General features: G+C 40.0%; 1 protein-coding gene across 1 annotated transcript; it reads right to left on the bottom strand.

Annotated features, from left to right (window-relative positions):
* Positions 1–270: 270 nt before the first annotated feature.
* On the bottom strand, positions 271–25155 carry ATP6AP2 (ATPase H+ transporting accessory protein 2). The gene is made up of 9 exons (XM_012781819.2): positions 24982–25155; positions 18202–18332; positions 16435–16566; positions 11042–11137; positions 10724–10861; positions 8456–8509; positions 7153–7302; positions 6116–6235; positions 271–1351 (listed from the first exon to the last, which is right to left on the bottom strand). The coding sequence occupies exons 1-9, from the start codon at positions 25019–25021 to the stop codon at positions 1157–1159; spliced, it is 1056 nt and encodes a 351-aa protein (XP_012637273.1). The 5' UTR covers positions 25022–25155; the 3' UTR covers positions 271–1156.
* Between the last annotated feature and the right edge of the window lie 1975 nt (positions 25156–27130).

Raw genomic sequence — 27130 nt, 5'->3', positions numbered from 1 at the left:
CGGGCATGGTGGTGCATGCCTGTAGTCCCAGCTACTTGGGAGGCTGAGGCAGGAGGATAGCTTGAGCCCAGGAGTTTGAGGTTGCTGTGAGCAAGGCTGATGCCACGGAAGAGTGCCCCGGCAACAGAGTGAGACTCTGTCTCAAAAAAAAAAAGAAAGAAAAAAACCCAGCATGAATCCAATTAGTATAACAAAGTAGCCAATCCTGAAATAAAAGCCTGTTTAGTTAGGTTTTTATAATATAAAATAGACTTATTGAAATGACACAAATTTGGAATCATTAACTTTATTTGTCACTCTTTAAAGACATTGGTCCACTTCCACATGAAAAGTAGAATTTATCTACTTCCAATTAATATTCTATAGAATGAAGTTGTACCACAAACCATAGTAACTTACACGGGAAAAGTTACTGAAATAAAAATATTTTATATTCATGCCTCAAGATGTCCCCCAAAGATTTGTTTTTGTGTGTACAATTAAAAGCATCTATACTCCACAAAGCTAGTCTCTTCTTAGATCAATGTAGTATTTTTAATATCCATACTAAACCATATGAATCACCGGACTTACAGAAGGTTAAAAAACAGCTATCCTCTAGAGGTCAATCAGATACAGTTCCAAAACTAAGCGATTGTATAAGCACATCCATATTCTAGGGCTGCTCTAAATTAAAAACCTTTTCTCTTGTTTCAGAGATATTTACATCAAATTAAGACATTTACAAATGGTTCATAGTATACAACAGCCCAAATACAATTTTCACCTACCCTGTGTAAGGAAGTTAGGCATTCATAAGATTCTCTAATAAATTCAGTGCATTTTTCCAACATAAATAACACAAGCTATTCTAAGCATTTTACATTTCTTTCAGTGCACATTTCCAAATTTATTAAATGGAATGAAATTATGTTATTAAATGGCTATAGCATATTTGAGCATATTATGGAATCTATATCACACAGTTCAATTCACATCAATACTATAATTCACTCTAAAAAAACATCATAGGCACACACAAAATAGAGAACAAAATTTGCTTTTTTTTTTTTTATAAATTTAAAGTATACTATCTACTTTAAACCACACTAAGAGATATATTTTAACAAAACAGCCAAATTCCAAACTCCTTTTCTAAGTCTGGCATAAGGAAAGTTCAATCCATTCGAATCTTCTGGTTTGTCATCCTATAAATGATGCTATCATATCCAGGATCCATGTTCCAAATATTGTAAGAGGTGATAATCACAGCCAAGGCCAAGGCGATCATTATCCAAAGTACCATGTTGAAAACCACTGGATACTCAAAATTATACTTATATGCAAGGTTGTAGGGACTTGCTGTGCTCTTCTACAAAGAAGAAACGAAAGAAAAATGAAGACGAATCTTAGGAAATTATCCCAGTTTAGTAGCTATGATTCATTTGTCTAACAAACATTTATCCCTAAGTGGAATAAGAACTACTTATACTAGGAGAAATCAAGAAGGGGAGCCTTTGTGGAGCAGATGCTTGGCACTGTTGGTAGAAATAAAGACCAGTCCAGCTACTTGAGAAAATTTGGCAATACCTAAAAAAGTTGAAGGTGTTCATATCCTGTGATCCAGTAAATCTGAGGGAAAATTTCTACATATGTACCAAGAGACATGTACAAAAACCATCAACAGAACGGATAATTGTGGCATATCCATATGATGGCACACATAGCGGTAAAATGACTGAACTACAGCTACATTCATCAGCCTGAGTGAATCTTAGAAACAATACTGAGCAAACAACATAGAAAAATATATATGATTCCATTTATATAAAATTCAAATATAGGCAAAACCAAACAACATCATTTAAGGATAAATACATACGTAGTCAAACTAAAGCAAAACAAAGGAATATTAACATAGTATTCAGGATAGCAATTACATCCGGATGGGGGAGGGTAGAGGGATAACATAGGGGAGGTTTCAAAGTAACAAGTATTCTCTTAAGCTATATAGTATTGATATTTTTATTCTTTTGTTTTCTTTCTTTCTTTTTTTTTTTTTAAAGCCTACAGCACCCGGTATTCTCAGGCAGTCTCTCATCCAAGTACTAACCAGACCTGACACTGCTTAGCTTCCGAGATCAAGTGCGTTCAGGGTGTTTTGGCCATAGACTGTTTTCCTTTTTAAACAGTCTTGTTCTGTCACCCAGTGTGGAGGTATGATGACAGCTCACTGCAACCTTCAACTCCTGGGCCCAAGCGTTCCTCCCACCACAGCCTCCCAAAGTGCTGGGATTATAGGCATGAGCCATTGTGCCAGGTTTATTTTTATTCTTTTTATTTTTATTCTTTAAATAGTATTAAATGTTACATACTTATGTGTGTATGAGCCACTTAAATTTTTTTTAAACTTAACGAGGAAAAACAAATGATGCTTCAGCCACATCTTCAATCTTGAAGTTAATTTCATCTGCCAGTCCTGGTGGGGGTGGAAGGGGAGGGTCGAATGCAGGCCTATCCAAAGGCATTGTTTGAGAAGCTGAATTCATTCTGGCAAAGGCATTGTTTGGGAAATTTCATTCTGGCTAGACAATTTTAAAAGTAGGAAAATAGCAGGAGATGAAGCTAGAAGCAGGGAAGCTACTGAGAATTAGGACTTGAGCCTCTAGACCAGGGGTCCTCAAACTTTTTCAACAGGGGGCCAGTTCACTGTCCCTCAGACCGTTGGAGAGTGTGGGGCACATTCCACACATGCACACTGTGGGCCTGGGACAAGTCGACTGCTAAGCAGGACAGGCAGCAGCAGCAAAAACACCTGGCGGGTTGACAAGTTTCAGGCAGGAAGTGAGTGATCAGGTTTGTCTTAAAAAGGTAACTGTGACTGGGTGTGGTAGCTCACACCTCTAATCCCAGCACTTTGGGAGGCTGAGGCAAGAGGACCTCTTGAGAACAGGAGTTCAAGACCAGCCTGGCAACACAGTGAAACCTCATCTCTACAAATCACACACAAAAACTTAGTTGGCCCTCATGGCATGCACCTATAGTCCCAACTACTTGGGAGGCTGAGATGGGAGGATCGTTTGAGCCCAGGAGTTTGAGGTTACAGTGAGCTATGATCATACCACTGCACTCCAGCCTGGGTGACAGAGCAAGACTCTATCTCCAAAAAAAAAAAACAAAAAACAAAAAACCCAAAGTCTTGATGACAATGTGCACGATGGATGTGGGAAGGGCCAGCTGGGAAGCAGGGAGATGGACAAGTTGGGAAGTGGTGGCACAGTGGGGGATAGTGCCTGGCAGTGAGGAGGGAAAAGAGACTGTAACCTAGTTTTATTTGTCCCTACAGCCCTAGCACCTGGCATGCTGCCACCATTCAGTAAACATTTTCTTAAACTCTTATCTCTCTCCTAAACTAGGGCAGATAGTGGTTTCAACTGGAGGAGAAGATGAGTACACAGACATGTGTTTATCTGCGAGTAGCTTACATACCCTGAAAATCTCTTTGCTTGCTTCTTTTTTGGTAAACAAGTTTTTTTTCCCCACCCATTTTAACTATACAATTCAATGAATTTTGGTGCTTGCCAAGTCACCACCACAATCTAAATTTAGAACATTTCCATCACCCTGAAAACTCATGCTGTGTCCTCTTTTTCTCAGCGAAGTAGGTGAGACTGTCAGTACACTGAGTTGAGGGGGACACACTGGATATAGAAGAGTGATAAAAGTTGTCAATTTCAAGGTAGTGAGTCAGACTGAAATGGTATTCCAAGGAATGTTTGGTACCAGCTTCCCATCTCAAAGTGTTCATTTTGGCCTATTATGTTTAACAAAAAAGAAATCTTAAGACTTTCGATTGCATGTGTTAAGTGTTTCTTAACTATCCTGTAGTTAAAATCCAAACACATTACCTGACTCTTGCCCCTCTCTACCAATACAATAACTTGAGAAACTACTTTCTAATAAATTCAACTTATCCATTAAAGCAGCTGATTCCTAAATTCAATCTAATAACTCAGAGAAAACAAAATAATTCAGCTCTGCAAAACTGATTTCTCAAGAAACTGCTAAAATTGGAACCTTCTTCAAACTGGTATACTTTTCTCTGGAGTCTAAAATTAGCAGGCCTAACATGGCAATGCCAAAAGAATCCAGTACTTTAAAATTTTCCCAGTAAATTCAAATCTATCTCTTTAAAAGTTCTTCCTTCTTCTTTGACTCCATTTCTTTAATCAGTTTATTTAAACCATTACTTTATAGCTTATACACACATCTTATTATTTGAAGCTCTTGGGGATCTAATTTTGCCATTTGCTGCTTTAGTAAATTTGCATTCATGGTGGATTGGCTCCACCCATATTTTACAATTTTTTTCAGTTCATGTTTGGGGAGTCTAGTTGCAGGGGTCTTCTCTCTGCTGTGGCTTATACTGATGGCATGTCTTGCCTGAGAGGTTTTACATTTTCTTCTGCTTGGAACCAGAGAGGTCTTACTAGCCTGGAACCAGGTTTTATATTAATTTCTTGGCTGGGGGCTTCCTAGAACTTGCAGTAATATAAATTTGAGCCCCAAACCAACATGAAGGTAGCCCTGAGGTTAAGAATTCCCTGAATGACAGCCCCGCTCCCAACACACACCAACTTCCCAGAGACCAAGCTGCTTTTCTGTCTCCCTTTGCTGGTGGGCAGATTGTTTTCTAGTCTATCCTCTCACTGAGGGCATAGCCTTTCAGGGTCCCCGGCTTTATCTGGAGGTATCAGTTCCAATCCCCTACATGCTGGGAGCCAAAGGCCTCTTGGTAACGCAACTGGCAAATGTCCTTAGGGCAGCCTGCCTACTACATTCAGATTGCTTTCCTTCATTTACTCTGAAAAAGAATTTCCCTTTCTTTCTTTCTTTTTTTTTTCCCTCCAGACAGGGTCTCACTCTATTGCTTGGAGTAGAGTACAGTGTCATCACATCATAGCTCACTACAGCACTCAAATGCCTAGGTTCAAACAATCCTCCTGCCTCAGCCTCCCAAGCAGCTGGGACTACAGGCATGCGTCACCACACCTGGCTAATTTTTCTATTCTTTATAGAGATAGGGTCTTGCTATGTTGCTCAGATGTGTCTCCAACTCCTGGCCTCAAGTGATCCTCCCACCTTGGCCTCTCAGAGTGCTAGAATTACAAGCACGAGCCACTGTGCCCAGTCTCCCTTGCTTTCTGGAGAGCTGAACTATGCATTTTTAAAAAGGTTTTTATTATAGATGTTTTATAGTGGGAAAATTTAGGGGGTTGTTTAGCCTGCCATGCTGTCTTAAACAGAGGTCCTTCCACCCCATTCAATGTAGGATGAAACAATCTCAAACCTTGACTATCTTAAATAGGCATTAGCTTCAACCTTACTCCAAGTCTCACACTTTGATCACTAAAACTGAGCAGGGTGGGGGCTGCGAATGGGTCTGAAAGGGAGTGTATATAAATGACTAGGTATCTGACTCCTGCAAGTGATGAAGCCAACTATTAAGTCATGTTCTTGGCCACATGACGTTATGGAACATCTATACTACTCTTTTCCATCACCACTCCCCAAGTTTTGCTGCAGCTGTATCTATATGTGCACGTACACACACACACATACATGTTTTACCATGGCCAGTGACCTTGCCTGAACCCTCTAAATGCTTAAAATGCTTAAAATTGAACTAATATCCATACCAAAAATCACTGAAGTAAATCAAAATTATAAAGAGGTATACATAGAGTAGCCCAGAAAATGAGAAGACCCCCCCAAAGACAGTGTCCCTCCAGAAAAGCAGAGTCCACAGGATGAGAAAGCCACACTGCTCCCTCACATTAGCTTCTGATATCTCCTTGTATATACCAGTATTTGAATTATCTTATTGGCTTTGACAGATTTACTTTTATCCCTAACTCAGATTCTTGCATTATCTGATTACAGCCCCAAAGAACTGAGTATCACTGGCAAAACACACATACATACCTATATGAATAATAAACCTATGTTTTAACTGAAATTGTTTTTCAAATTTACTGACTTGCTCATTCATGTCACCCATAGGTGATATAGAATTTAGTTTTCTAATAAAAAGTTAATTTTATAGTTTTAATGCAGGATCTAAAAATATACTCACTGTTTGTTTTGTCTCGAGGATAGTCCTTGTCTTCCTCACAAGGGATGTGTCAAATGACTTGACAGTCACTAACTCTACCACTGCATTTCCACCATAAAGATTGTACATGTCATCTGCAAACTGAAAGTTAGTTATGAACATTATTATAAATCTCAAACACATATTTTAATTTTTAATTTTTTAATCAACCAATGAAAACTGTCTGTACTGTGTACAACATATTCTGAAATATGTATACATTGTGGAATAGCAAAATCCACACTAATTAACATATGCGTTACCTCACTAATTTTTTGTGACGAGTTAAATACATGTTAAAATTATTTGTAAAGCTTTGGTGCAGCTACGAGAACATACACTATGTCTCAAAATAGGCAAGTCTTAAAGGTTTATGTTCAGAAAAGTGTTAAGCTTTAACATATATTCAAATATTTAAAATACAATTACTTTAAGAAGAGACTGAATTTATCAGCACATAAATTGGGGGAAGGGAAGTTGGAAAGAAAAATGAAGAAATAATCACAAATCTCTACAAAGATTTACATATGAGGCCTCACTGAAGAGTGGCAGGTGAACAACTTCAAGGGCAGAGGAGAACAAGCATTTATTATGCATCTACTAAATGTCTGGTACTGTATTTGGTGTGCTACTTCAATTATCTCATAGTGTTTAATGGGTACAGAGTTTCAGTTTGGGAAGATGAAAAAGTTCTACAGAAGAGTGATGGTGATGGTTGCATAACATGTGAACTTAATTCCACTGAACTATACACTTAAAAATGGTTAATTTAATGTTATATATATTTTTTACCATAATAATAACAAAAAATACTGGGCTGGAGTTACCAATCCTGTCCTAATGCTGCCCCTCTCAGCATTAGAAAGAAATATCCCAATATACACCTTTGACCATAATTAGAAGACCCTCAAAGAAGGCAAGCAAGACTTTAACCAACATTTCACAAAGCAGAATTTTCCATTAAGAGGCTGTAAGTGAAATGGTCATACTCCAATCTCTCATATTACATGGATATTTACCTTTTGCAGAGCATCAACAAGGATCTTAGAAGCATCTCTGAATTGCTCAGAGTCTTCCCCATAACGTTTCCCAATTTCATCTAAACCTGCTAGCTCCAGTGAATATAAATCAGGAGAATGATCCTTGGCTAGATGCTTATGACGAGACAACTTTGGAGAACAAACAAACAAAACGTAGTGGATAAAGTAAGATGTCAAACACAGCCAGTTTAAGTTTTATGCCTAACTAAACTCGGCTAAACGTAACTATACGAATGTGCCACAACATATAGTCTAAAATGGTGGCAAATGGAACTAGTTTAAATGGGAATTTCTAATAAAACTAATCCAACACAAATCTTATTTTTAGGAGCAGTACAGGACTCACTGAATATTTGATAAAAGCTCTTAACAAAATTCCTTAATTTTAAAAACTCACGTATAGGCCATGGTATGAAAGAACCGGTTTGATCCCAGGAATACATGGGCCATCAGTGGTCAGAGAGTAGATACCTCCCACATGTCCTCCCAGACCACTTTGCAGGCCCCCCTATACTTCCAGACTCCCCAAATCAATTCCTGCTGAAAAAGTTTGTGAAACAACTTCAGAAGACAGAAAAGAGGTGAGACTTTCTATTTCAGTCAGAAGAATGATTTTTTAACATATTAACTGCCACATGAGTTGTCTTTAACGTATACTAGTTTTGAGCCCAGGGCCTTGTGAAGCTCATGTAAACCACACATCTCTACCTTGGGAGCCACATGAATTATTTTTCAAGTTGCATATAACTCTATAACTGACACATAGAAAACAACAAAAAATAATAAATTTTTATTCTATTTTCATAATAAAACACTGTGGCCCCAAGGAAAAAACTTTTTTTTTTTCTGGTGTGGCAGCTGTGTTAAAAATCATTCACAAAAAAAATACCTTTCAGACAGATTTATTCCCTTCTTGACTTGGCTGATAGTATTATTAGTCCAAACTATTATTTCTATTTTACACCCCAAGATATAGATATAGAAATTAGGTCTTAATATCTGACAAGAAATCAACAGCCAGGTGAGGACTATATCCAGGGTGTTCTTATTCCCAGGCCTTTGTTCTTAGAGGATATACTATCTCTCCAAAAAGTAGAAACGTAAACTAATTTGACTGTGAGATGTGTTTAAAATTCCCAACACCACCATTAATTTCTTAGTTTTCATGGGATCATAAATCTAGGGCATATTTAATCAAACTATTCAACTGGCTTCACTACCATCCAAGGATTTTCTAGAAAGCAAAATAAACGGAACTGAAAAATTAGAGCATTCTACTTACCAAACTTGAAATATCATGTAGTACTTGCAGTTCAGAAAGAAAGAGCAGATCAACCTTCAAAGAGCCAAAAGAGGTGAGCATTCTTTTATATGTGCATCAGAGATCTGTATTTGCCATTTACCAAGTAAAGGACAGGATATTACAAATGTCAATCACATAAGTGAATTTATATAATTTTCCTTCATTTGGTAGGTTCACTTCAATTGAAAATGCATATAACAGCTGGGCACGGTGGCTCACGCCTATAATCCTAGCACTCTGGGAGGCCGAGGCGGCGGATTGCTCGAGGTCAGGAGTTCAAAACCAACCTGAGCAAGAGCAAGACCCTGTCTCTACTATAAATAGAAAGAAATTAATTGGCCAACTAATATATAGAGAGAAAAAATTAGCCAGGTATGGTGGCATATGCCTGTAGTCCCAGCTACTTGGGAGGCTGAAGCAGGAGGATTGCTTGAGCCCAGGAGTTTGAGGTTGCTGTGAGCTAGGCTGATGCCATGGCACTCACTCTAGCCTGGGCAGCAAAGTGAGACTCTGTCTCAAAAAAGAAAATGCATATAACACATTGTTTCCTAGCAAAAAGGTGATGGACATTCCCTACCATAGCGACTAACACTAAATAGCTGTATTTTTGATAAAACCATGATAAAGGCTGGGTACAGTGGCTCATGCCTGTAATCCTAGCACTCTGGGAGGCTGAGGCGGGCAGATTGCTCGAGGTCAGGAGTTCGAAACCAGCCTGAGCAAGAGCGAGACCCTGTCTCTACGAAAAATAGAAAAAAATTAGCCGGGCTAATGGACTAAAAAGTCCATGCCTGTAGTCCCAGGAGGCTGAGGCAGGAGGATTGCTGAGTCCAGGAGTTTGAGGTTGCTATGAGCTAGGCTGACACCATAGCACTCGCCTGGGCAACAGAGTGAGACCCTATCTCAAAAAAAAAAAAAAAAAAAAAAAAAAAAGAAAACAGAAAAAAACCCATGAAAAAGCATCCAAATTCTCCAGTGGTTTTCCCTCAAGGCACGAGGATATCCTAGCACAATGCAATGAGATCCTGCCAATGGCCCAGTTTGCTCACTTCTCTTGAACACCTTACATATAGGAGAATAAAGATAGTGGTCCTAATCATCCATATCAGATAAAGACTGGTGAGACTGTCACTAAGGTGGCGTGTCATGTGGTTAACAGGGTGCATGGGCAGGTGGTGAAGCTGAAAGACAAGAGTCTAAAGGACAGGAGCCATTGGGCACAGTGGCTCACCCTGTAATCACAGTACTTTGGGAGGCCAAGGTGGGAGGATCACTTGAGGCCAGGAATTCAAGACCTGCCTAGGCAATATAACAAGACTCCATCTCTACAAAAAATTTTAAAAATTATGCCGGGAGCAGTGTCTCACGCCTGTAATCCTAGCACTCTGGGAGGCCGAGGTGGGTGGACTGCTCAAGGTCAGGAGTTCAAAACCAGCCTGAGCAAGAGCGAGACCCCGTCTCTACTAAAAACAGAAAGAAATTAATTGGCCAACTAATATATATAGGAAAAAAAAAATTAGCTGGGCATGGTGGTGCATGCCTGTAGTCCCAGCTACTCGGGAGGCTGAGGCAGCAGGATTGCTTGAGCCCAGGAGTTTGAGGTTGCTGTGAGCTAGGCTGATGCCACGGCACTCACTCCAGCCTGGGCAACAAAGCGAGACTCTGTTTTAAAAATAAAAAAAAAAATTAGCCAGGCATGGTGGCATGCACCTGTAATCCCAGCTACTCAGGAGGCTGAGGTAGGAGAATCACTTAAGCCCAGGAGTTTGAGGCTGCAGTGAGCTATGATAACGTCACTGCACTCCAGCTTGTGAGGAGTGAGACCCTGTCTCTTTAAAAAAAAAAAGAAAGAAAGAAAAAAGTAGGGGTGACTCCCTCCACTGTAGTATCTAGGGATGAATGAGAAAAATGTGGCAACATGACAGCAGGGGCAGTGAACAATGGCTCCTACGTTATCAGATCTACACAGTTCCACCAAGTAGACGCTGTGATTTCTAGCCTGATTGATAGGTTGCAATCCTCATACAAGAACGTGATACTATTTACCACAGCTCAACTCACAAAAAGAATCCATTTATTCATGCAATTCATAAGAAAATTACACTAAAGGAAAGAAGAATCTAATCCAGCAGTAAATCTGCAATAGTTTTCATTTTCTAAAATTTCAAAATTTCTAAGATTTCAAGTAGCATAAAGAGTGGGACATTAACAATTTTCATTTATTCATTCAATAATTGCACTACTTACTTCATTGTTCCTACTCAGAGAATTGAGGGGAAGTGAATTGAGAACGGAGTTTTCTTGAAACAGGCGATTACGGAGCTGTCGTAATGTGACTGAAAGGTCTTCAAAAACTGAGTTTGCCTTCCCTACCATATACACTCTCTGTAAGAAGAGAGTAATTTTAAGTTACTCACATTCTGCAGATTAATTCCAATACACAGAGGTCTGACAGCATTTCTCATAAAATTAGTTTTACGTTTTCATAGCAAAATTATATTTCATAATAAATTTTCAAATTATGAAAGTTTTTAAAGTATCTTAAGTAAAAACTTTATCACTTACTTCCTCACTGGGAGCCAACTGCAAAACTACAGGAGTTTCCTCAGAAAATAAGGAGTGAATGGAATTCGCAACACTGTCAAGACTAAAAGGAACTGCCTGAAATTTAACAGTAAGATCACAATTATTATCTGAACCAAAGTGGGAAGAAAAATCATCCAGATGGCATTTTAAAAGGAGCCTAAAAGCAAAAAAGGCACCATCATTTTCTATGAAAATTTAGAAGTTCCAAATCATTTCCAAACACAAAGAGCCCTTTTGAGGGAACAGAAGATTAAGCATCCCCCACTGGGCTGAGACTGCATTTCCCAATGTGCCTAAGTGGGAAGTAACTTGCAAACCTGAAGGACACAGCATTATCTAGCACAAACCATTTTCTGGTGGTCATTTGTGTATTGTAAGTGGCAATACATTTGGTTTCCATATTAACTAAACGTGCCATAATAAATGTATATTCCACAATAAAGTATTTATTCATACTAGCATTTAAGAGGTTAGAGGAATCTAAAACATTAAATTTATTCGAAAGAGAAATAGATCTCATTTTTCATTTCAAAATTTTAAAAATGTTTAATAAGATTTAGCATTTATCTTCAGATAGACTGTAGACTCTCAGGCACTAAATATGTCACAAGATTTTTAAAGTCTTTCTCTTAGGATCACATAAGGATATTATTAGATTGGAATAACCAATTGTAGTAAGACCTACTTTTTTCCTTGAATTTTGTATTAAAGTATAACATACATATAATATAGTGCACATATCTTAGGGTAACAGCTCAACAAATGTTCAGAGATGGATGCACTCATGTAACCTAGCCAGATCAAGACACAGAACATCATCATCACCCTTGTAAGTACCACCTCCACCCTCAAGGGTAACCAAAATTCTGACTTCTATCCCTATAGATTTGTTTTGCTCATTATTTTTAAAAGTAAGTTATGATAATTTCCCCCCAAAATTATTTTATTCCCTATATTACTGTGTTAAAACAAGCAGTACAGTAGTGTTTTTGTTTTAATGGCAATTTCTTACAGTGATTTTTTTTTTCAGTAGTTACCTTACTCCTTCAAGGTTTATGTTTGTAATTAGCAAATTAATGCTAATGTGGTACAGGCAGAAATCAATGTGATTATATAAATCTTACTGATGAAATCCCAGCGTCAAAATTAGGTGATCAATTTGATGATACTATGAAATGAAATCAATTTTTTCTCTTACTCAAGATGTATATTAACTCTTCTCAAAATTCTCTTAAAATGAGTTAATGAGTAAGCAAAGAGGGGGGAAGAGAGTTCAGACTTGCAAAAGCATACTGTCAGCAGCCTCCCTGAGTCAGCTACAAGTGCTTTCCTTTTGCGATCCCATGGTTCACCTCCTCAGGATCTAGAGGGAATACACGACGAAGTCACAAAAACTCTCCAGCCTCACTGCACCTAGGGAAATGGCACCTGGGTCAGGAAAGTTGATGATTAAAGGTAACATGTCACCGGGCACGGTGGCTCACGCCAGTAATCCTAGCACTCTGGGAGGCCGAGGCGGGCGGATTGCTCGAGGGCAGGAGTTCGAAACCAGCCTGAGCAAGAGCGAGACCCTGTCTCTATGAAAAATAGAAAGAAATTAATTGGCCAACTAATATATATAGGAAAAAAAAATTAGCCAGGCATGGTGGCACATGCCTGTAGTCCCAGCTACTCGGGAGGCTGAGGCAGCAGGATTGCTTGAGCCCAGGAGTTGGAGAGTTGGAGGTTGCTGTGAGCTAGGCTGATGCCATGACACTCAGTCTAGCCTGGGCAACAAAGTGAGACTCTGTCTCAAAAAAAAAAAAAAAAAAAAAGGTAACATGTCCCTAGTAATCAAATTAGAGAAGCTAATGAGTCAGATGAGTGCCAGACTGTGAAGGAAAAGATACAGACAACTAAGCTCAAAAGGTAAAAAGTTCGGCTGCTTGAAAACAAATGATTGTTTTCTCCCACTGTATATTATTCATATAAGGATATGCATGTCTGTCCTGGAATTTCTGTATCTATATGACTTGAGATTCTAATTAAAACAGCTGGCCAATCAAATGGAAGCTTCATTAAGTAGAATTCTAAGACATTCTGATTTTTCTATTTTGTGGGGTTTATCCTCTGAGCCTTACATCTCATTTACCATCTTCTGCCAGGAAAAGTATTATGAGCAGCCAATCAGGGTCAAGCAATAAAATGAGCTCTTTTCACAATTTCTCCTCACGTAAAATGAGGTTAGTCTGTTTTAAAATGTTTACTTTTGGATTATATGCTAATAATAAAAACCCTGGAATGGCATTTTGGTTTATATATTTAAAGGAAATCTACAATGATTTTCACAGAAATCACATAATAAACTACTTAAATACTCCTTGTGAAAACAATCTGCCTTTTGATCTTTACTGTTCCCTTCCTCCCACTTTATGGGCATTTACTCTGAAATTCTTCTGGTTTCTTTAGCTCACTGATTTCCAATCTTAGATAATATGAATTGTCTAACATGCGTATTAAAGGCTATAAACTTCCCTTTTCTTACCACATTAGCTGCACCTCACAATTTTTTTTATATATGGTACATTGTTTTTCAGTTCCAAATAATTTAGAAATTTCCACAGTGATTTCCTCCTCAAATCACAAGTTTAAGAATACATTTATTCCAACTATCTTTTCTTGATTTTTTAAAAAATTAATTTTAAGAGTCAGATATATACATGGTTTAAAGAAACAAATAGTTCTATAAGACATTTTATGAAAAATAAGTTTGCCCCTCCCCTCATTTCCTATTCCTCTGAGGCACTCACTTTCAAATCCTTTATTTCCTTTTTTTACCACCATTTCTAAATAAGATGCTTAAATTACTACATCTTGATTTTTTTCAATTTTAGGCATTATCTATTTACCATCGTTATAGAAAATGAGTATTTAGTTCTCTCACATCTCCATCCACTGCCCCATATATGCATTGTTTCCATCTCTCTACCCTCCCAATGTTTACATCAGAATTTTCACTGCATCAGGATCGTTTCATTACTATGACTACGTAAATAATATTCTCAGCCTAGCCTCATACTATACAATCACTGCTTTTCCTTTCTTTGCTCTTCTGGTCCACGATGGCAGTGATAAGAAATCTGCTTTCATTCTACTCTCATTCCTTTGAAATGACAATGTCTTTTCACCCTGATAGCTTTTAAGATTTTCCATTTCCTTGATGATTCTTCAATTTTGCTATATCTAGGTGTTGATTTGGCTTTAGCCTACTGGATGATGTTCAATATGCTTTAAATCTGAAGAGTCATATCTTTTGTTTGTTTTCGCCATTTGCAAATACTTTTTATTTTTAACTGACAAATAACAATTATATATATTTGGGGGGGTACAATGTGATGTTTTGATATATATTTACAGTTTTGATATATGTTTACAATGTGGAATGATTGAATCAGGCTAATTAACAAATTTGTTACCTCACATACTCATCTTTTTGTGGTGAAAACATTTAAAATCCACTCATTTAGCAATTTTGAAATATACAATGCATTATTTATTATAGTCACTAACCTACGCAATATATCACTAAAGTATGATTCAGCAATCCCACTTCTGGGGATATATCCAAAGGAACTGAAATCAGTATGCTGCACTCTCATGTTTGCTGCAGCACCGTTCACAATAGCTAAGATATGGACGCAATGTAGGTGTCCATCATCAGATGAATGGGTAAAGAAAATGTGGTATATATGCACAATGAAATGCTATTCAGCCTTAAAAGGGGGTAAATCCTGTCATTTGTTAACATGGATAAACCTGGAGGACATTATGCTATGTGAAAATAAGCCAGACACAGAAGGACAAATACTGCATGACCTCACTTATAAGTTGAACTCATAGAAGTAGAGAGTAGAATGATGGTCAACAGAGGCTAGGGAAGAGGGGTGGATGGGAAAAGGGGAGATGTTGATCCACATACATTCTTAAGGTATTGTTTATTATTATTTTCAGATTTAACTGCATTGTGGTCAGAGAGGATAGTTTATATGATATTGATTTTTTACTGTTTGTTGAAATTTGCCTTGTGGTCTAATACATGGTCATTTTTTGTAAGCAGGCCATATGTGCTTGTAAATAATCTATACTAAACCACAGGAAAGTCTGAAAAAAATTTCCAGAAAATCAGCATCACACAGACCAGTCTTATAATGAAATTAGAAATCTAAAAATTAGAAATTATTTTTAAAAACCCATACATTTGGAAAAAACACTTCTAAATAACTCATGGGTTAAAGAATTACAATATAAATTATGAAATATTTAGAAGTAAATACCAACAAAAGCACCAAGTATCAAAAATGCCTTATAACTGCCTCATAGTTTCTATTCCTTCCTCTTTCACAATTTTAATGTATATATTTTAAACCTGCTTTGAGATTGTTCTATTATCTGTAGTTCCAGGAGGATGAATTCTGTTTGTTGCACCTGCTGACTTCCTCGGCACATTTTTTTTCCTTCAAGTGCTTTGTAAATTCTACTCATCTTCCATTTTTTTTTTTTTTTAACCAAAGGAGCTCTGGGCTGTGGAGTTGTCCCTGTGGAGTGAGTCATGTGAATTTGGAACAAACCACCCTACACAACATAAGCCTTAATTCTGATTTCTCTCAGGGGACTGTTTGAGTCCCACAGCCAAGGGTGGCAAGCCAGTTCCTGTGCTATAACCCTGAGGCAGCTGGGGTTTTACTAGTCCTCTTCTCAGAAACAAGTTGACAGCATTTCATAGTCCCTGGCTTTGTGCAAGGAACACAATTTCAGTGTCAGCTCCTGCTCACCACTGTAGTTTCTGGGTTTTCTATTCATATCTGGCACCTGTGTGTGCCCCTTTCCCTTTCAAGTTTAGTTATGCTAGTAAAATTGTTTTAGTAACATTTTATCCAGCACTTTTATATGCCTGCAGTAGAAGTAGGGCCTCTCACATCAGCTAAGTCACTCAGGTAGCCTGAAAGGCCAGTGAAGGAATAAGTGAGCCAGCAAATGCCTCCAGTCTTCTTATACACACAAAAAAAGAGGTAAAATTCTGAAGGGAAGGTGACAAGACAATGCCCAAGAGAATGTCAGCAGGATATATCCTCAATTGTTTTCTCTTTTGGTGGCTCTTTTTGGAGCCTCCAGCTATTCTGAGTGGGGCAATTTCTCTACCTCTTATCTTAGAAAGTACTCTCAATAAGTTTGCAATCACCAGGTAAGTTTTTAAAAAGAAATTGTGTTTTCAAAATATTTTCAAAAGAAATTGTATATCAAAAAAAGACAAGTGTGTGAAGAATGCAATTCGCAATGACAGCTAACAAGAGAAAATTAAAAATGTATCCCTTTATTTTATAATAAATACTCACATTCTCCAAGGGGTATGAAATGACACTGCCTGGGGGTAGAGCCAGTTTGTCTACTCCCTTCACCATCACCATAACAGTAGCCCGAGGACGATGGAACAGGTTACCCACAGCAAGTCCTGGCCAAGAAAGGTCCTAAACATTGAAAAGCAGGAAATGGTGCTTAATTATCAAGTCAGGAAACTAACTCCCCAATAACATTTAACTAAGCAGAGTTAAGAGGTTCTGGGATGATTTTGCCAAGGAAAATTCACAGAGAATGTAAACATTTTATTTGTGGTATTTTAGTAGTTGCAATGTCCTATCAAGAATGCTGATTTGGCTGGGCACGGTGGCTCATGCCTGTAATCTAGCCCTCTGGGAGGCCAAGGCGGGAGGATCCCTTGAGGGGAGTTTGAGAATTCCAGACCAGCCTGAGCAAGAGCAAGACCAAGACCACGTCTCTACTAAAAAAATAGAAAGAAATTATCTGGACAACTAAAAAAAATATATATATAAAATTAGATGGGCATGGTGGCACATGCCTGTAGCCCCAGCTACTTGGGAGGCTGAGGCAGAAGGATCACTTGAACCCAGGAGTTTGAGGTTGCTGTGAGCTAGGCTGACCCACAGCACTCACTCTAGCCTGGGCAACAAAGAAGGGAGACTTTGTCTCAAAAAAAAAAAAAAAAAATATTCTAGCAATCTTTAAGACAAAAAAAAAAAAAAAAAAGGAATGCTGATTTCTACCCTCCTCACTTTCTTTAAATTCTACAGATTTGAAACAAAGTCTAATAGTAAGTCATCTCAAACCTTTTGTGGGAAAATGCAGGCAAGCACACAAAACATAGGTAGGTTTCAAATTCCAGAATGCAAAAAATTTTCTCTTCATTTAGTCATTAACATTTTCTTCCCCCACATTTTTTACCCTTATATACAGACAGCATCACTTTTATCTTTCACAGGGACACAGTAAGACTGTCATTAACATTTCTCTTTAGACTAAGCTCTTTATAAATAAAATAATTCCTGCTGAAAGTAACTCATATTAGTTTACTAATAATTATTTCTCTAGGTTAACAGTCATTTGTAGTCAAATTTAAGGTTGGAAAGAACTAGGTACAAATTTTATCCTTAAATGTAAACAAATAATCACGTTTTCACTTTGGTTGCCTAAAGACTGCAAAGAGCTTAGGGGCTCTACCCTTAGGCCTGGCAGCAAAGCAGTTCCAATGCAGAGGTTCTGGTTTTAAGGGCGATCAGGATTGATGACATTTAAAGACTACATCAAAGGCACCAAATTTACAAAGTGGAAGGAGATAATGATAGCAAGACAGAGCAAGCTGCATTTCCTTTCTTCTAAGCCCTTAGCTTCAGATCTCTTGTACTGAGATCTAGGCCCCTTCCACTATAACAGATTATAACTTAATTCTATGAAACCAAGATCCTCGGCTGCTCCTCCTAGGTCACTGACCACACTATTTTTCTAACCTCAGGCAAGATGCATATACATTTTATCATTCATAGCAAATCTATCATCTGTACTAAAAATAATTATACATCCTATTAATAGTAGGAAAGATGCATTCTCTTATATACAAAAAATTCATTACTATGAATAATTACATAAGTAATGATTTATCCAAAATCTTCCCAACTACAAAAAGCTTTATACTTTTGTAATCTCTACCAAATGTATCTTATGTTTGTTGCTTTCTTGGGCTATTAGCAGAAATCAACAAAAATGTTCTTAGAAGCAGCTCCAAATATTTTTTAAAAAATTACACATACTTCTTTCACAGAGAAGCCCATGGACAATGCAGCCACATCTGGGATTCGCTCTCCTGGTATAGGCCAATTTCCATTTCGGAAAACAACGGACCCTGGTGATCTTAGTATACTAAACTCATTCCCCAAAACACCTGAGAAGAAAACAGATTAGTAAATGAATTATCAACATCATAATCTTTTATACCCACCTTGACGATTATTAAATATGTAAACTAAAATAAAATCTTAAGGCTCACCCCCCACCGGCTGACTGAATGGACCCTCTCTTGGCCAAAACTAAATTACCTGCCATGAGGAGGGAGGTCAGACATGCCTCATCATGCCCTGCTCCCTTCTTGGGGACATCCTTTGTAACCCATTAACAGGCCGGAGGGTATGCAAGACAAACCTGTAGGTCCTCAATGTATACAACAAATATTTGTCCGGTGGCTTGTCTCTGATTAATAGCTCCTTATGTTAAACATTCCAAGCCTTTAGACAAAGATTCATATCTTTAACCAATTACAAGTCAAAGAATCTTTAAACCCATCTGTAAGACCCACCCCCAGATGTCCCACCTTTTCAGGTCAAACCAATGTATGCCTCCCACATATTGATTTATGACTTTACCTGTAACTCCAGTCTCCCTGAAATGTATAAAACCAGACTGTAACCCAATCACAGCGAGTCCACTTCCTAGGCATGGCTCCAGGTCATGATCCTCAAATTTGGCTCAGAATAAATCTCTTTAAAATTATTTTACAGAGTTTGGCTTTTTTCCCATTGACAAATATAATACATGTTCCCCCAAACTCCACTGACTTAACATACTAAATTATGATTGGACAAAATACTGAATCCTAAACATTAACAAATTATTTTTCAAAGTATCACTATAAGAACTTAAGTCCATACATTCTGCTGGAACAAAAGTACAACTATAAGGATTATTTTAATGATACAGACGCCTTTCTGCAGTGGCCCTTAACGTGGGCATGTGGCAATTTGTAAAGAATTAGAAATCAGTGACATTTCTCCGAAATTTAAAAAGCAAAAAACAAAACCCTGGTACAGGCTAAAAAGGAAAAAAATAAACTTAAATTTACTAAATTATTGATACCATCAACCCTCTCTACAAAAATGCAAATTCATAAAGTTCCTAGTATTTCACTATAAGACTTTAGCAGGTCAGTATATCTTAGCATAGGTTGCATCTTTCCTTAATGTCCCATAGGCAAACCTACTGAAATGAGGACTGTCAAATAGGGAATTACACATTATCAGTGGAAATATAAAAACACTTTATATTTTACAAAGTCCAGGAAATAGTATTTGCAGTTGACATATCAAAAGGGTGAGAAAAGGTATTCTATAAGGATAAAATCAATTAGTCTAAGGGTTTGGGGACTGGGATTAAAAGATGAAGGATGAGAATAATGGGACTATTTTATAAGCCCTCCAGGGCTAAGAATGAGATATTTTGCTTTTTCACCCATTATGTATTAACCCAGTGATGTCTAGGTTATACAGGGACAAGTAATTAATGAAAACTTTTGGGTTCCATGAAAAGATTAGCTCCAAGTCCAAAACAAATCTTGGCCATACCTAGTATGGGAAAATTAGACTTTAGTAAAGCATCAGTGTTATTCTCTTGACCTAAGGAAAGTACCACTTACAGGGTATGGAAATAAAATTGGAAGCAAGAGTAAATGTTTTGGTGTTGCAGTATTGACAGTAAATAAAAGGCCTCAGGATGGTGCTGATACAACAGGGAGAGTTATGAGTTTCAATTCAGCACAGCTGCCAGAGCAGGAACTTCCAAATTGTACTAGCTGAAGGCAGATAAAAAAAATCAGCAGATCGGAATGGTCTTTTGCAATTGATAAACATCTTGGTTCGCTGAAGAGGTAGTCTTTGCAAACTCTAAGAAAAATGGGGCACCAAGAGACCTATACTTTCCAAATACCATACACATTTAAAGAACCGTATTTTGGGCCAGGCATAGTGGCTCATGCCTGTAATCCTAGCACTTTGGGATGTTGAGGCGGGAGGATTGCTTGATGGTGGGGCACTCCTGTAGACAGGAGGCTGAGATGGGAGGATCTATTGAGCCCAGGAGATTCAGATTGCAGTGAACTATAATGATGCTACTGAACTCCAACCTGGGCCACAGAGTGAGACCCTGTTTTAAAAAAAAAACAAAAACATATTTTGATCTGGAGATATCCTTGTTTTGAGACATGGCCCTACTCACTCAATCCCAGCAAAGCTATACCAAATAACTTTGCCTCAACTTCATAGTTAGATTCAACTTCCATGCCTGCACAACAGTCCTTCAGGAGCTTAGAGCTTTAGAAAACCCTAGTCATGGACTTGTATACCAAAAAAGGTCATCTTGTCCAAACTTCTGCTTACTGTAGGTATCATGCCTCAGGGATACCTGGCAGAAAGTCACTGTCCTCTACCTGAATACTACCAATGATGAGGGGACACCACCTCATTTTACAAACACTATGTTTGCCAGCAATCAGCTTCATTGTTCCAACATTCTAGTTCTTTGACAAATTTTTCTTGTACTGAATTGAAATGGGTTTCCTCACTTTCAAGTTCCTATGCTATCACTCCCCACTCAGTCTCCCCATATAACCTCATCTCCAGCTTCACAGAGAAAGCAGAGGAATTCTTCGAACTACTGCTTCCTCTCCCCACCACAAATATATCTGGTACAAGCCCCTACCAGGATCTCCTCTCCCTCCAGACATGAGTGCAAGGATGTGTCCCTCCTCCAGCCTAAGACCATCCTATGTTCAGCCTTCTCAGAACCTTCATTCATTCACTGTTTATTAAGCCACTATTCCAGGACAGACAACATATGAGGAGTTAGGGATGAGAACAGTGCCTGACACATTGGTGCTAAATAAATCCTTGTTGAGTTAATGAATGAATGAAGTCACACCTTGAACTACCAATTTTCCCCTTTCAATTAATTGGCCCTTTCACTTCACCATAAAAATACGATTGTGGTATTCCCATTCTAAAATTAAAAGGCTTCCTTTGGTCCTAACTGTATCCACCAGCTACCAGCCTCTGCTTCCCTTCAGAGGAAGAATCTGGGAAGGGTAGTCAACCGCCATTTGCTTCTCTACTTCTTCATATCTCATTTACTACCTAAGCCACAGCTTCTCACCCCACCATGCCACTGAAACAACTCACCAAATCCAAAAGACAATTTTCAGCCCTTAATTTATTTAACTTCCCAAATAGTAGTAGTAGTAGTAGTCGTCTTCACAATCTAATCATGAGAAAACACCAGACAAACCCAAACTGAGGGTCATTCTACAAAATATCTGACCATTACTATTTTTAAAAAGATGAAATTCAGGCTGGGCGCGGTGGCTCACGCCTGTAATCCTAGCACTCTGGGAGGCCGAGGCGGGAGGATCCCTTGAGGGGAGTTTGAGAATTCCAGACCAGCCTGAGCAAGAGCAAGACCCCGTCTCTACGAAAAATAGAAACAAATTAATTGGCCAACTAATATATATATATATATATAAAAAATTAGCCGGGCATGGTGGCACATGCCTGTAGTCCCAGCTACTCAGGAGGCTGAGGCAATAGGATCACTTGAGCCCAGGAGTTTGAGGTTGCTGTGAGCTAAGCTGATGCCACGGCACTCACTCTAGCCTGGACAACAAAGCGAGACTCTGTCTCAAAAAAAATAAATAAATAAAAATAAATAAATAAAAAGATGAAATTCAAAAGTAGATATAGAGCCAGGTGCGGTGGTACGTGCCTACAATTCCAGCTACTTGGGAGGGTGAGGTGGGAGGATCAGCCTGAGGATGAGGCTTGAGGCCAGGTGTATGAGACTAGCCTGGACAACACAGCTAGATCCTGTCTCAAAAAAAAAAAAATAGATACAAATGGAAGTTCTAGTACATCCTCCTGGCATCCAAACAGATAACCTTGCATACTCCACTTTGGAGATCTGAGGGCTCCATTCTTGACCCTCACTGCTTTTCCAGTCTACACCTCTTTCCCTGGTTGACTACGTCTAATTTAAGACTGCAAACACCAAAAACACACTGATGGCTCCCAGATTTTTATTTCCAGCCTAGATTTCCCTTGAGCCTTAGACCTACATACCCAACAGTTGGCTGAGTATTTCCTACTAAGTCCCATGGGTCCTTCAAACCCAACAGGTTCAAAACTGAATTCACCATCTTTCCACATACTTCTCCTGTATTCTTGATTTTAAAGGATGACACCACTTCCCATCTGGCAGCTCAAACCAGCCATCTTTAAATCCTTCCTCGGCACCACAGCCAATTACCCAATGAATCTGTTGATCTTTTTTATTATTATCTCACAAATCCTTTCCCTTCCATGTCCAGTACACACTCTTCGGCCCTCACCACATTTGCTAGAACTGGCTGCCTTATGAACCCTGTCATGCCACTCTCTGATCCTGCCTTCCCATCGCTTTTTCAAAATACAGCTCGGTTCACTCATCCTTCTGCTTAAATGCCTCACTCACTGCCCAGAGCCTTCCAGGCAAAATCCAAAACATAACACCCAAGGCACCTCACTACCCCTATTTCTGAGATCTCCTCAACTTAACCCCTATACATTCCAGCCCCACCAAACTATTTGCCCCTTTGCTCTCACATCTCCGTGTTTTTACACATGCTGTTCTGTCTCAAATGCCTTTGTTTCCCACCTCAACCTTTCACATATTTGCCCTGGGAGGCACCTCCCCTGGGGAAATTTCCCTCAGCCTCCCGGTCTGGGGTAGAGGGTAAGTGTCCTTCCCTCTGGGAACTCCACATTGTGCTATGATCTTCTATGAGGGGTGGATGGAATCACTCAACTGAAAAAATAAAAAACACAGTAGGTCCCGCTTTTGTCCTTGGGGGCATCAGTGCCCAATCAAGTACCTGTTCTACATGATATCCCTTCAAATTCCATGTGTTTGCCCTTGGCCTTTCCTCTTCAGGCTCAATGTCTGAATTTCTTCGTGTACTCCTCATCACATAGTATTCGTAACCGTAGTTCCCCTCCTTTCTCTCTAGTTCCCTCATTCTCTCTTTAGTTTGGTAACACTGTTTTAAAGGATTACTATTTTTTCCTCAAATAGAGAAGTCAGACCTCTTAAAGATGTCTTCCATTACATCACATTTAGTCATTGTGGAAAATAATAACTTAACCTGATCTGACAAGACCAAGCAACGCAGAAGCTGACAGGATCAGATTCTCGTTCTGTAGGAACTAGATTATTCTAGCAAGGAAAGCATGTTCAAACCATGTACAGAAGCAAATGTTTTACCTCAGACCAAAAACAAACAAAAAACCTCAATGAATCAAAATATTATCAGTCATAACATTAAAACATGGACATCTCATAGACAGATGTTCGGTTAAACCACAGTATCAAAGGGAAGATTTTGTAAATTTCAAAAACTGAATTAAAATTAAAAATTTCCCCAAAGTATCTGGGTAGATCAGAATGACCTTTCTAGGGCCAGAAACAAACAAATAAAACAAAGAACCCTAAAACTTTGGGGACATGAAAACAAATTTAACTATCATCAACACACAATACTGGGCACCTCCAGGGATGGAGGAGATCTGCCAATTTCAAGAACATCACTGGTCTGTATTTGTACCTTATGCAGAAGGAAGTCACCATTTCAAAAGCAGAACCCCCCAGCACCTCACAGGGCAGAGTCTCGGGTTTCCCATAGGTTTTCAACTGACGTGGTGGGGACCACAACACCCAAATTGTTCACTATTGTCTGTGCCCCCAGTCGCAGTCCCCATCACTCCAACGTCCTCCTCACACAGTACAAGTGTTAACCCTGCTACAACACCTAAAATGGAAAAGGCCCACGCTTTCGCGCCACTGATCTGGGTTCAAATCCATCTTTGCTACTTACTACCTGTTTGGTGTTGGGTAATTTATTTAGGCTTGTTCACTTTTCTAAATGAAGATGATATTCTATTCTCTTCTAAGGATTGCTGTAAAATGAAATGCATTACCACATGATACACAGTAAGAAGCCAAACATTAGCTGACTTCCACTCCTCTTGCTGAATGCTAGGGAACCTAGGTTCCACTTAGAAAGCTACTATTTACTGACATGTGACCCTAAGGTCATGACTCATCCTAGTTTCCAAATCCTTAAAATTGGGAAGTGAGACAAACTATTGAGAGGTGCTTTGTATTCGCCTGAAGAAATAATTACATAAAAACAATGTCTCCATCTCAACTTTGCATCCTGAAATACATATAAGGGAGAAGGGATTTCACCAATTATTGATGGCAACAACTACACATGAAGACACCATACAAATGCAAAAATTCGCGGCAGCCAGTGGCAGCTAAGAAGGCTGCCTTCTCTTCTTCCCAGAGGTCTGCAGTTCAACACTTCATTGAGAAATGCACCCCGGTCCTCCGAAGGGCCTCTTGAGCCGGAAGAGGCCAGGCCGACGAGAGGTCGGCGGCACGGCTGGCGAACCAGTCTTCCTCAAAGAGGCGGAGGGTGGTGGAGGCCAGCCCAGGAGCCCCCCCCCCCCCCAGCCCAGCCCCGGGCCCAGCGGCCGGTCAGCCCGCGCAGCCACAGGCTAATCCGGAGAAGACACCGAGAGGGAGGCAGCCGAGGCGAGGCCGTCGCTAGCTGCCCGCACTGCGGCACCTGTCCCGCTGCCACCCGCCCGCGGCTGCCCCCGACCGCCCCCGACCTCCAAGCCTAGTGGCACAGGGCCTCCAGAGCACGCCTAGGACGCCCTCTGGCTCCTCACCCGCCACCAGCAAGGACAGAAGCACGACGAACACAGCCATGGTGCCGCGGCGGCCACAGCAGTGCGGGGCGACACGGAGCGGGCCGGCGGGACACAAGCCACCACCTCAGCGCGAGGGGTTGACGCGCTCGGGCTCGTCCGGACTCCCGGAGCCCGCCCCTTCGTCGCCTCCACCGGGACAGCCTCCGCCTTCTCCACCAATCGCCAGCTACGCCGCGGCTACGGAAGAGACGTAGCCCGGGAAACGTCAGCCTGATGGGCGGGGCCTAAAGTAATGGATGGAAGGCACTGCCAATGGTAGGCAGCAATTAAAAAAAGCCGGGCAGTCCCGCCCCTCCAGTCCGTGAAAACTGGTCACGAGATGGAGGGTAGGGCGGGTGGTCAGAGGGGCTGACAGACCCAGTCGAGGAGTCCGGACAACCCACGGGGTGGGGCTGCCTCTCGAGTGCAGACCCTTTGGTTAGTCTCGAGTGACGGTCTGCTACCGGGATGTCTGTCTTTCCGGATCGTGTGCCTCCGCTCCGCTACGGATGCCAGCTGTGAAAGGCGGGGCTCGTTCAGGTTTCGCTCTAACAAGAACACAGATGCTGAGCACCTGCTGGGAGGAAGCCAGGCGACTTGGGGACCCCTGCCCTCCACTTAGGGTGCCAGATAAAACACAGAACGCCCAGTTAAATTTGAATTTCAGGCCGGGTTCAGTGGCTCACACCTGTAATCCTAGCATTCTGGGAGACCAAGGCGAGAGGATTGCTTGAGGCCAGGAGTTCGAGACCAGCCTGAGCAAAATAGCAAGACCCCCATCTCTACAAAAAAATTAAAAATTAACCGGACACAGTGGCTCCCACCTGTAGTCCCAGCTACAGAGGGGCTGAGGGCAGGAGGATCACTTGAGCCCAGGAGTTAGAGGCTGTAGTGAGCTATGATCATGCCACTGCACTCCAGCCTGGGCAACAGAGCAAGACCCTATCTCTAAAAAAAAAAAATGAATTTCATATAAACAATGAATATTTTCAGTATGTTGCAAACACTTTACGGGATATACTAAAAGAAGTATTCATTGATTATCTGGAATTCAAATATAATTGGGCATCCTGTATCTTGATTTGCTAAATCTGGCAACTATACCTCCAAAGACTTTCTGATATATGAAAAGTAATGGGACAAAAAATTAGTTAACTACTTCATACATTCACTCAATTTCCAATCTGGGCAAGGTGTTCTCTGAGGATGTCTAAGGGCTAAGCATACTAATTAGGCTAGGATCCTCCCTTCCCACAGTTCATTGTCTTTTGCCTATGATATGGGACAAGGGGTGACACAGTATAGCATCTGTGGTCAGAAAGTGATGCCCTAGCCAATGACCTTGAAAAATGGATATGGTTTCCATCTAGGTCAAGGATGGGGGATGGGGAGATTTTTCCAGCAAAAACTGTAAGGTATGGCAGGGAGAAACCTCTGTCAGGTTGAGCATTAACTGTTTAGTTTGACCAAAGAGATTATATGGGAGAGGGGGACACAGAGAGCTAAAACTCTCAGGGACATATTTATTGAGGATCTTGAATTGTACATAAAAGAACTACACTTTATTTGGTAGGAAATGGGGGGGGGTCATTGAAGGTGTTTGAACATTGTTAAATGCACAATATAGGACAGACTTGGGGGGGGGGGAATGCCTTACTGTTTCGTCAGTTCCCAGTCTCCATTTTCTTCTTGGAAAGGAGGGCAGAATAAAGGTAAGTAGGTTGAAAGCAGCAGTGACCCCAGGAGTTCCCAGGTAGAAGACCTACCCTAGGAAAAACTTGCCTAGGTTTTCCTAAGTGAAAACTAGAATCAGAAAAACACTTCCAGGCCAGGCATGGTGGCTCACACCTGTAATCCTAGCCCTCTGGGAGGCCAAGGCGGGAGGATCCCTTGAGGGCAGTTTGAGAATTTGAGACCAGCCTGATCAAGAGCAAGACCATGTCTCTACTAAAAAAATAGAAAGAAATTATCTGGACAACTAAAAAAAAAAAAAAAAAAAAAAAATATATATATATATATATGCCTGTAGTACCAGCTACTCAAGAGACTGAGGCAGAAGGATTGCTTGAGCCCAGGAGTTTGAGGTTGCTGTGAGCTAGGCTGATGCCATGACACTCTAGCCTGGGTG

This window comes from Microcebus murinus, chromosome X (genome assembly GCF_040939455.1).
Source record: "Microcebus murinus isolate Inina chromosome X, M.murinus_Inina_mat1.0, whole genome shotgun sequence".
Taxonomy (NCBI): domain Eukaryota; kingdom Metazoa; phylum Chordata; class Mammalia; order Primates; family Cheirogaleidae; genus Microcebus; species Microcebus murinus.
This window is presented reverse-complemented; position numbering and strand designations above follow the sequence as displayed.

Bases quoted from the DNA above. Each gene is read 5' to 3' on its own strand.
- ATP6AP2 (XM_012781819.2), bottom strand. From the start codon at position 25,021: ATGGCTGTGTTCGTCGTGCTTCTGTCCTTGCTGGTGGCGG. The intron at 10,862-11,041 runs GTAAGTGATAAA...CTCTTCTTACAG, and splicing joins AGTTGGCTCCCAGTGAGGAA to AGAGTGTATATGGTAGGGAA. The intron at 7,303-8,455 runs GTAAGTAGAATG...TGTTCTCCAAAG, and splicing joins TACATGATATTTCAAGTTTG to TTGTCTCGTCATAAGCATCT.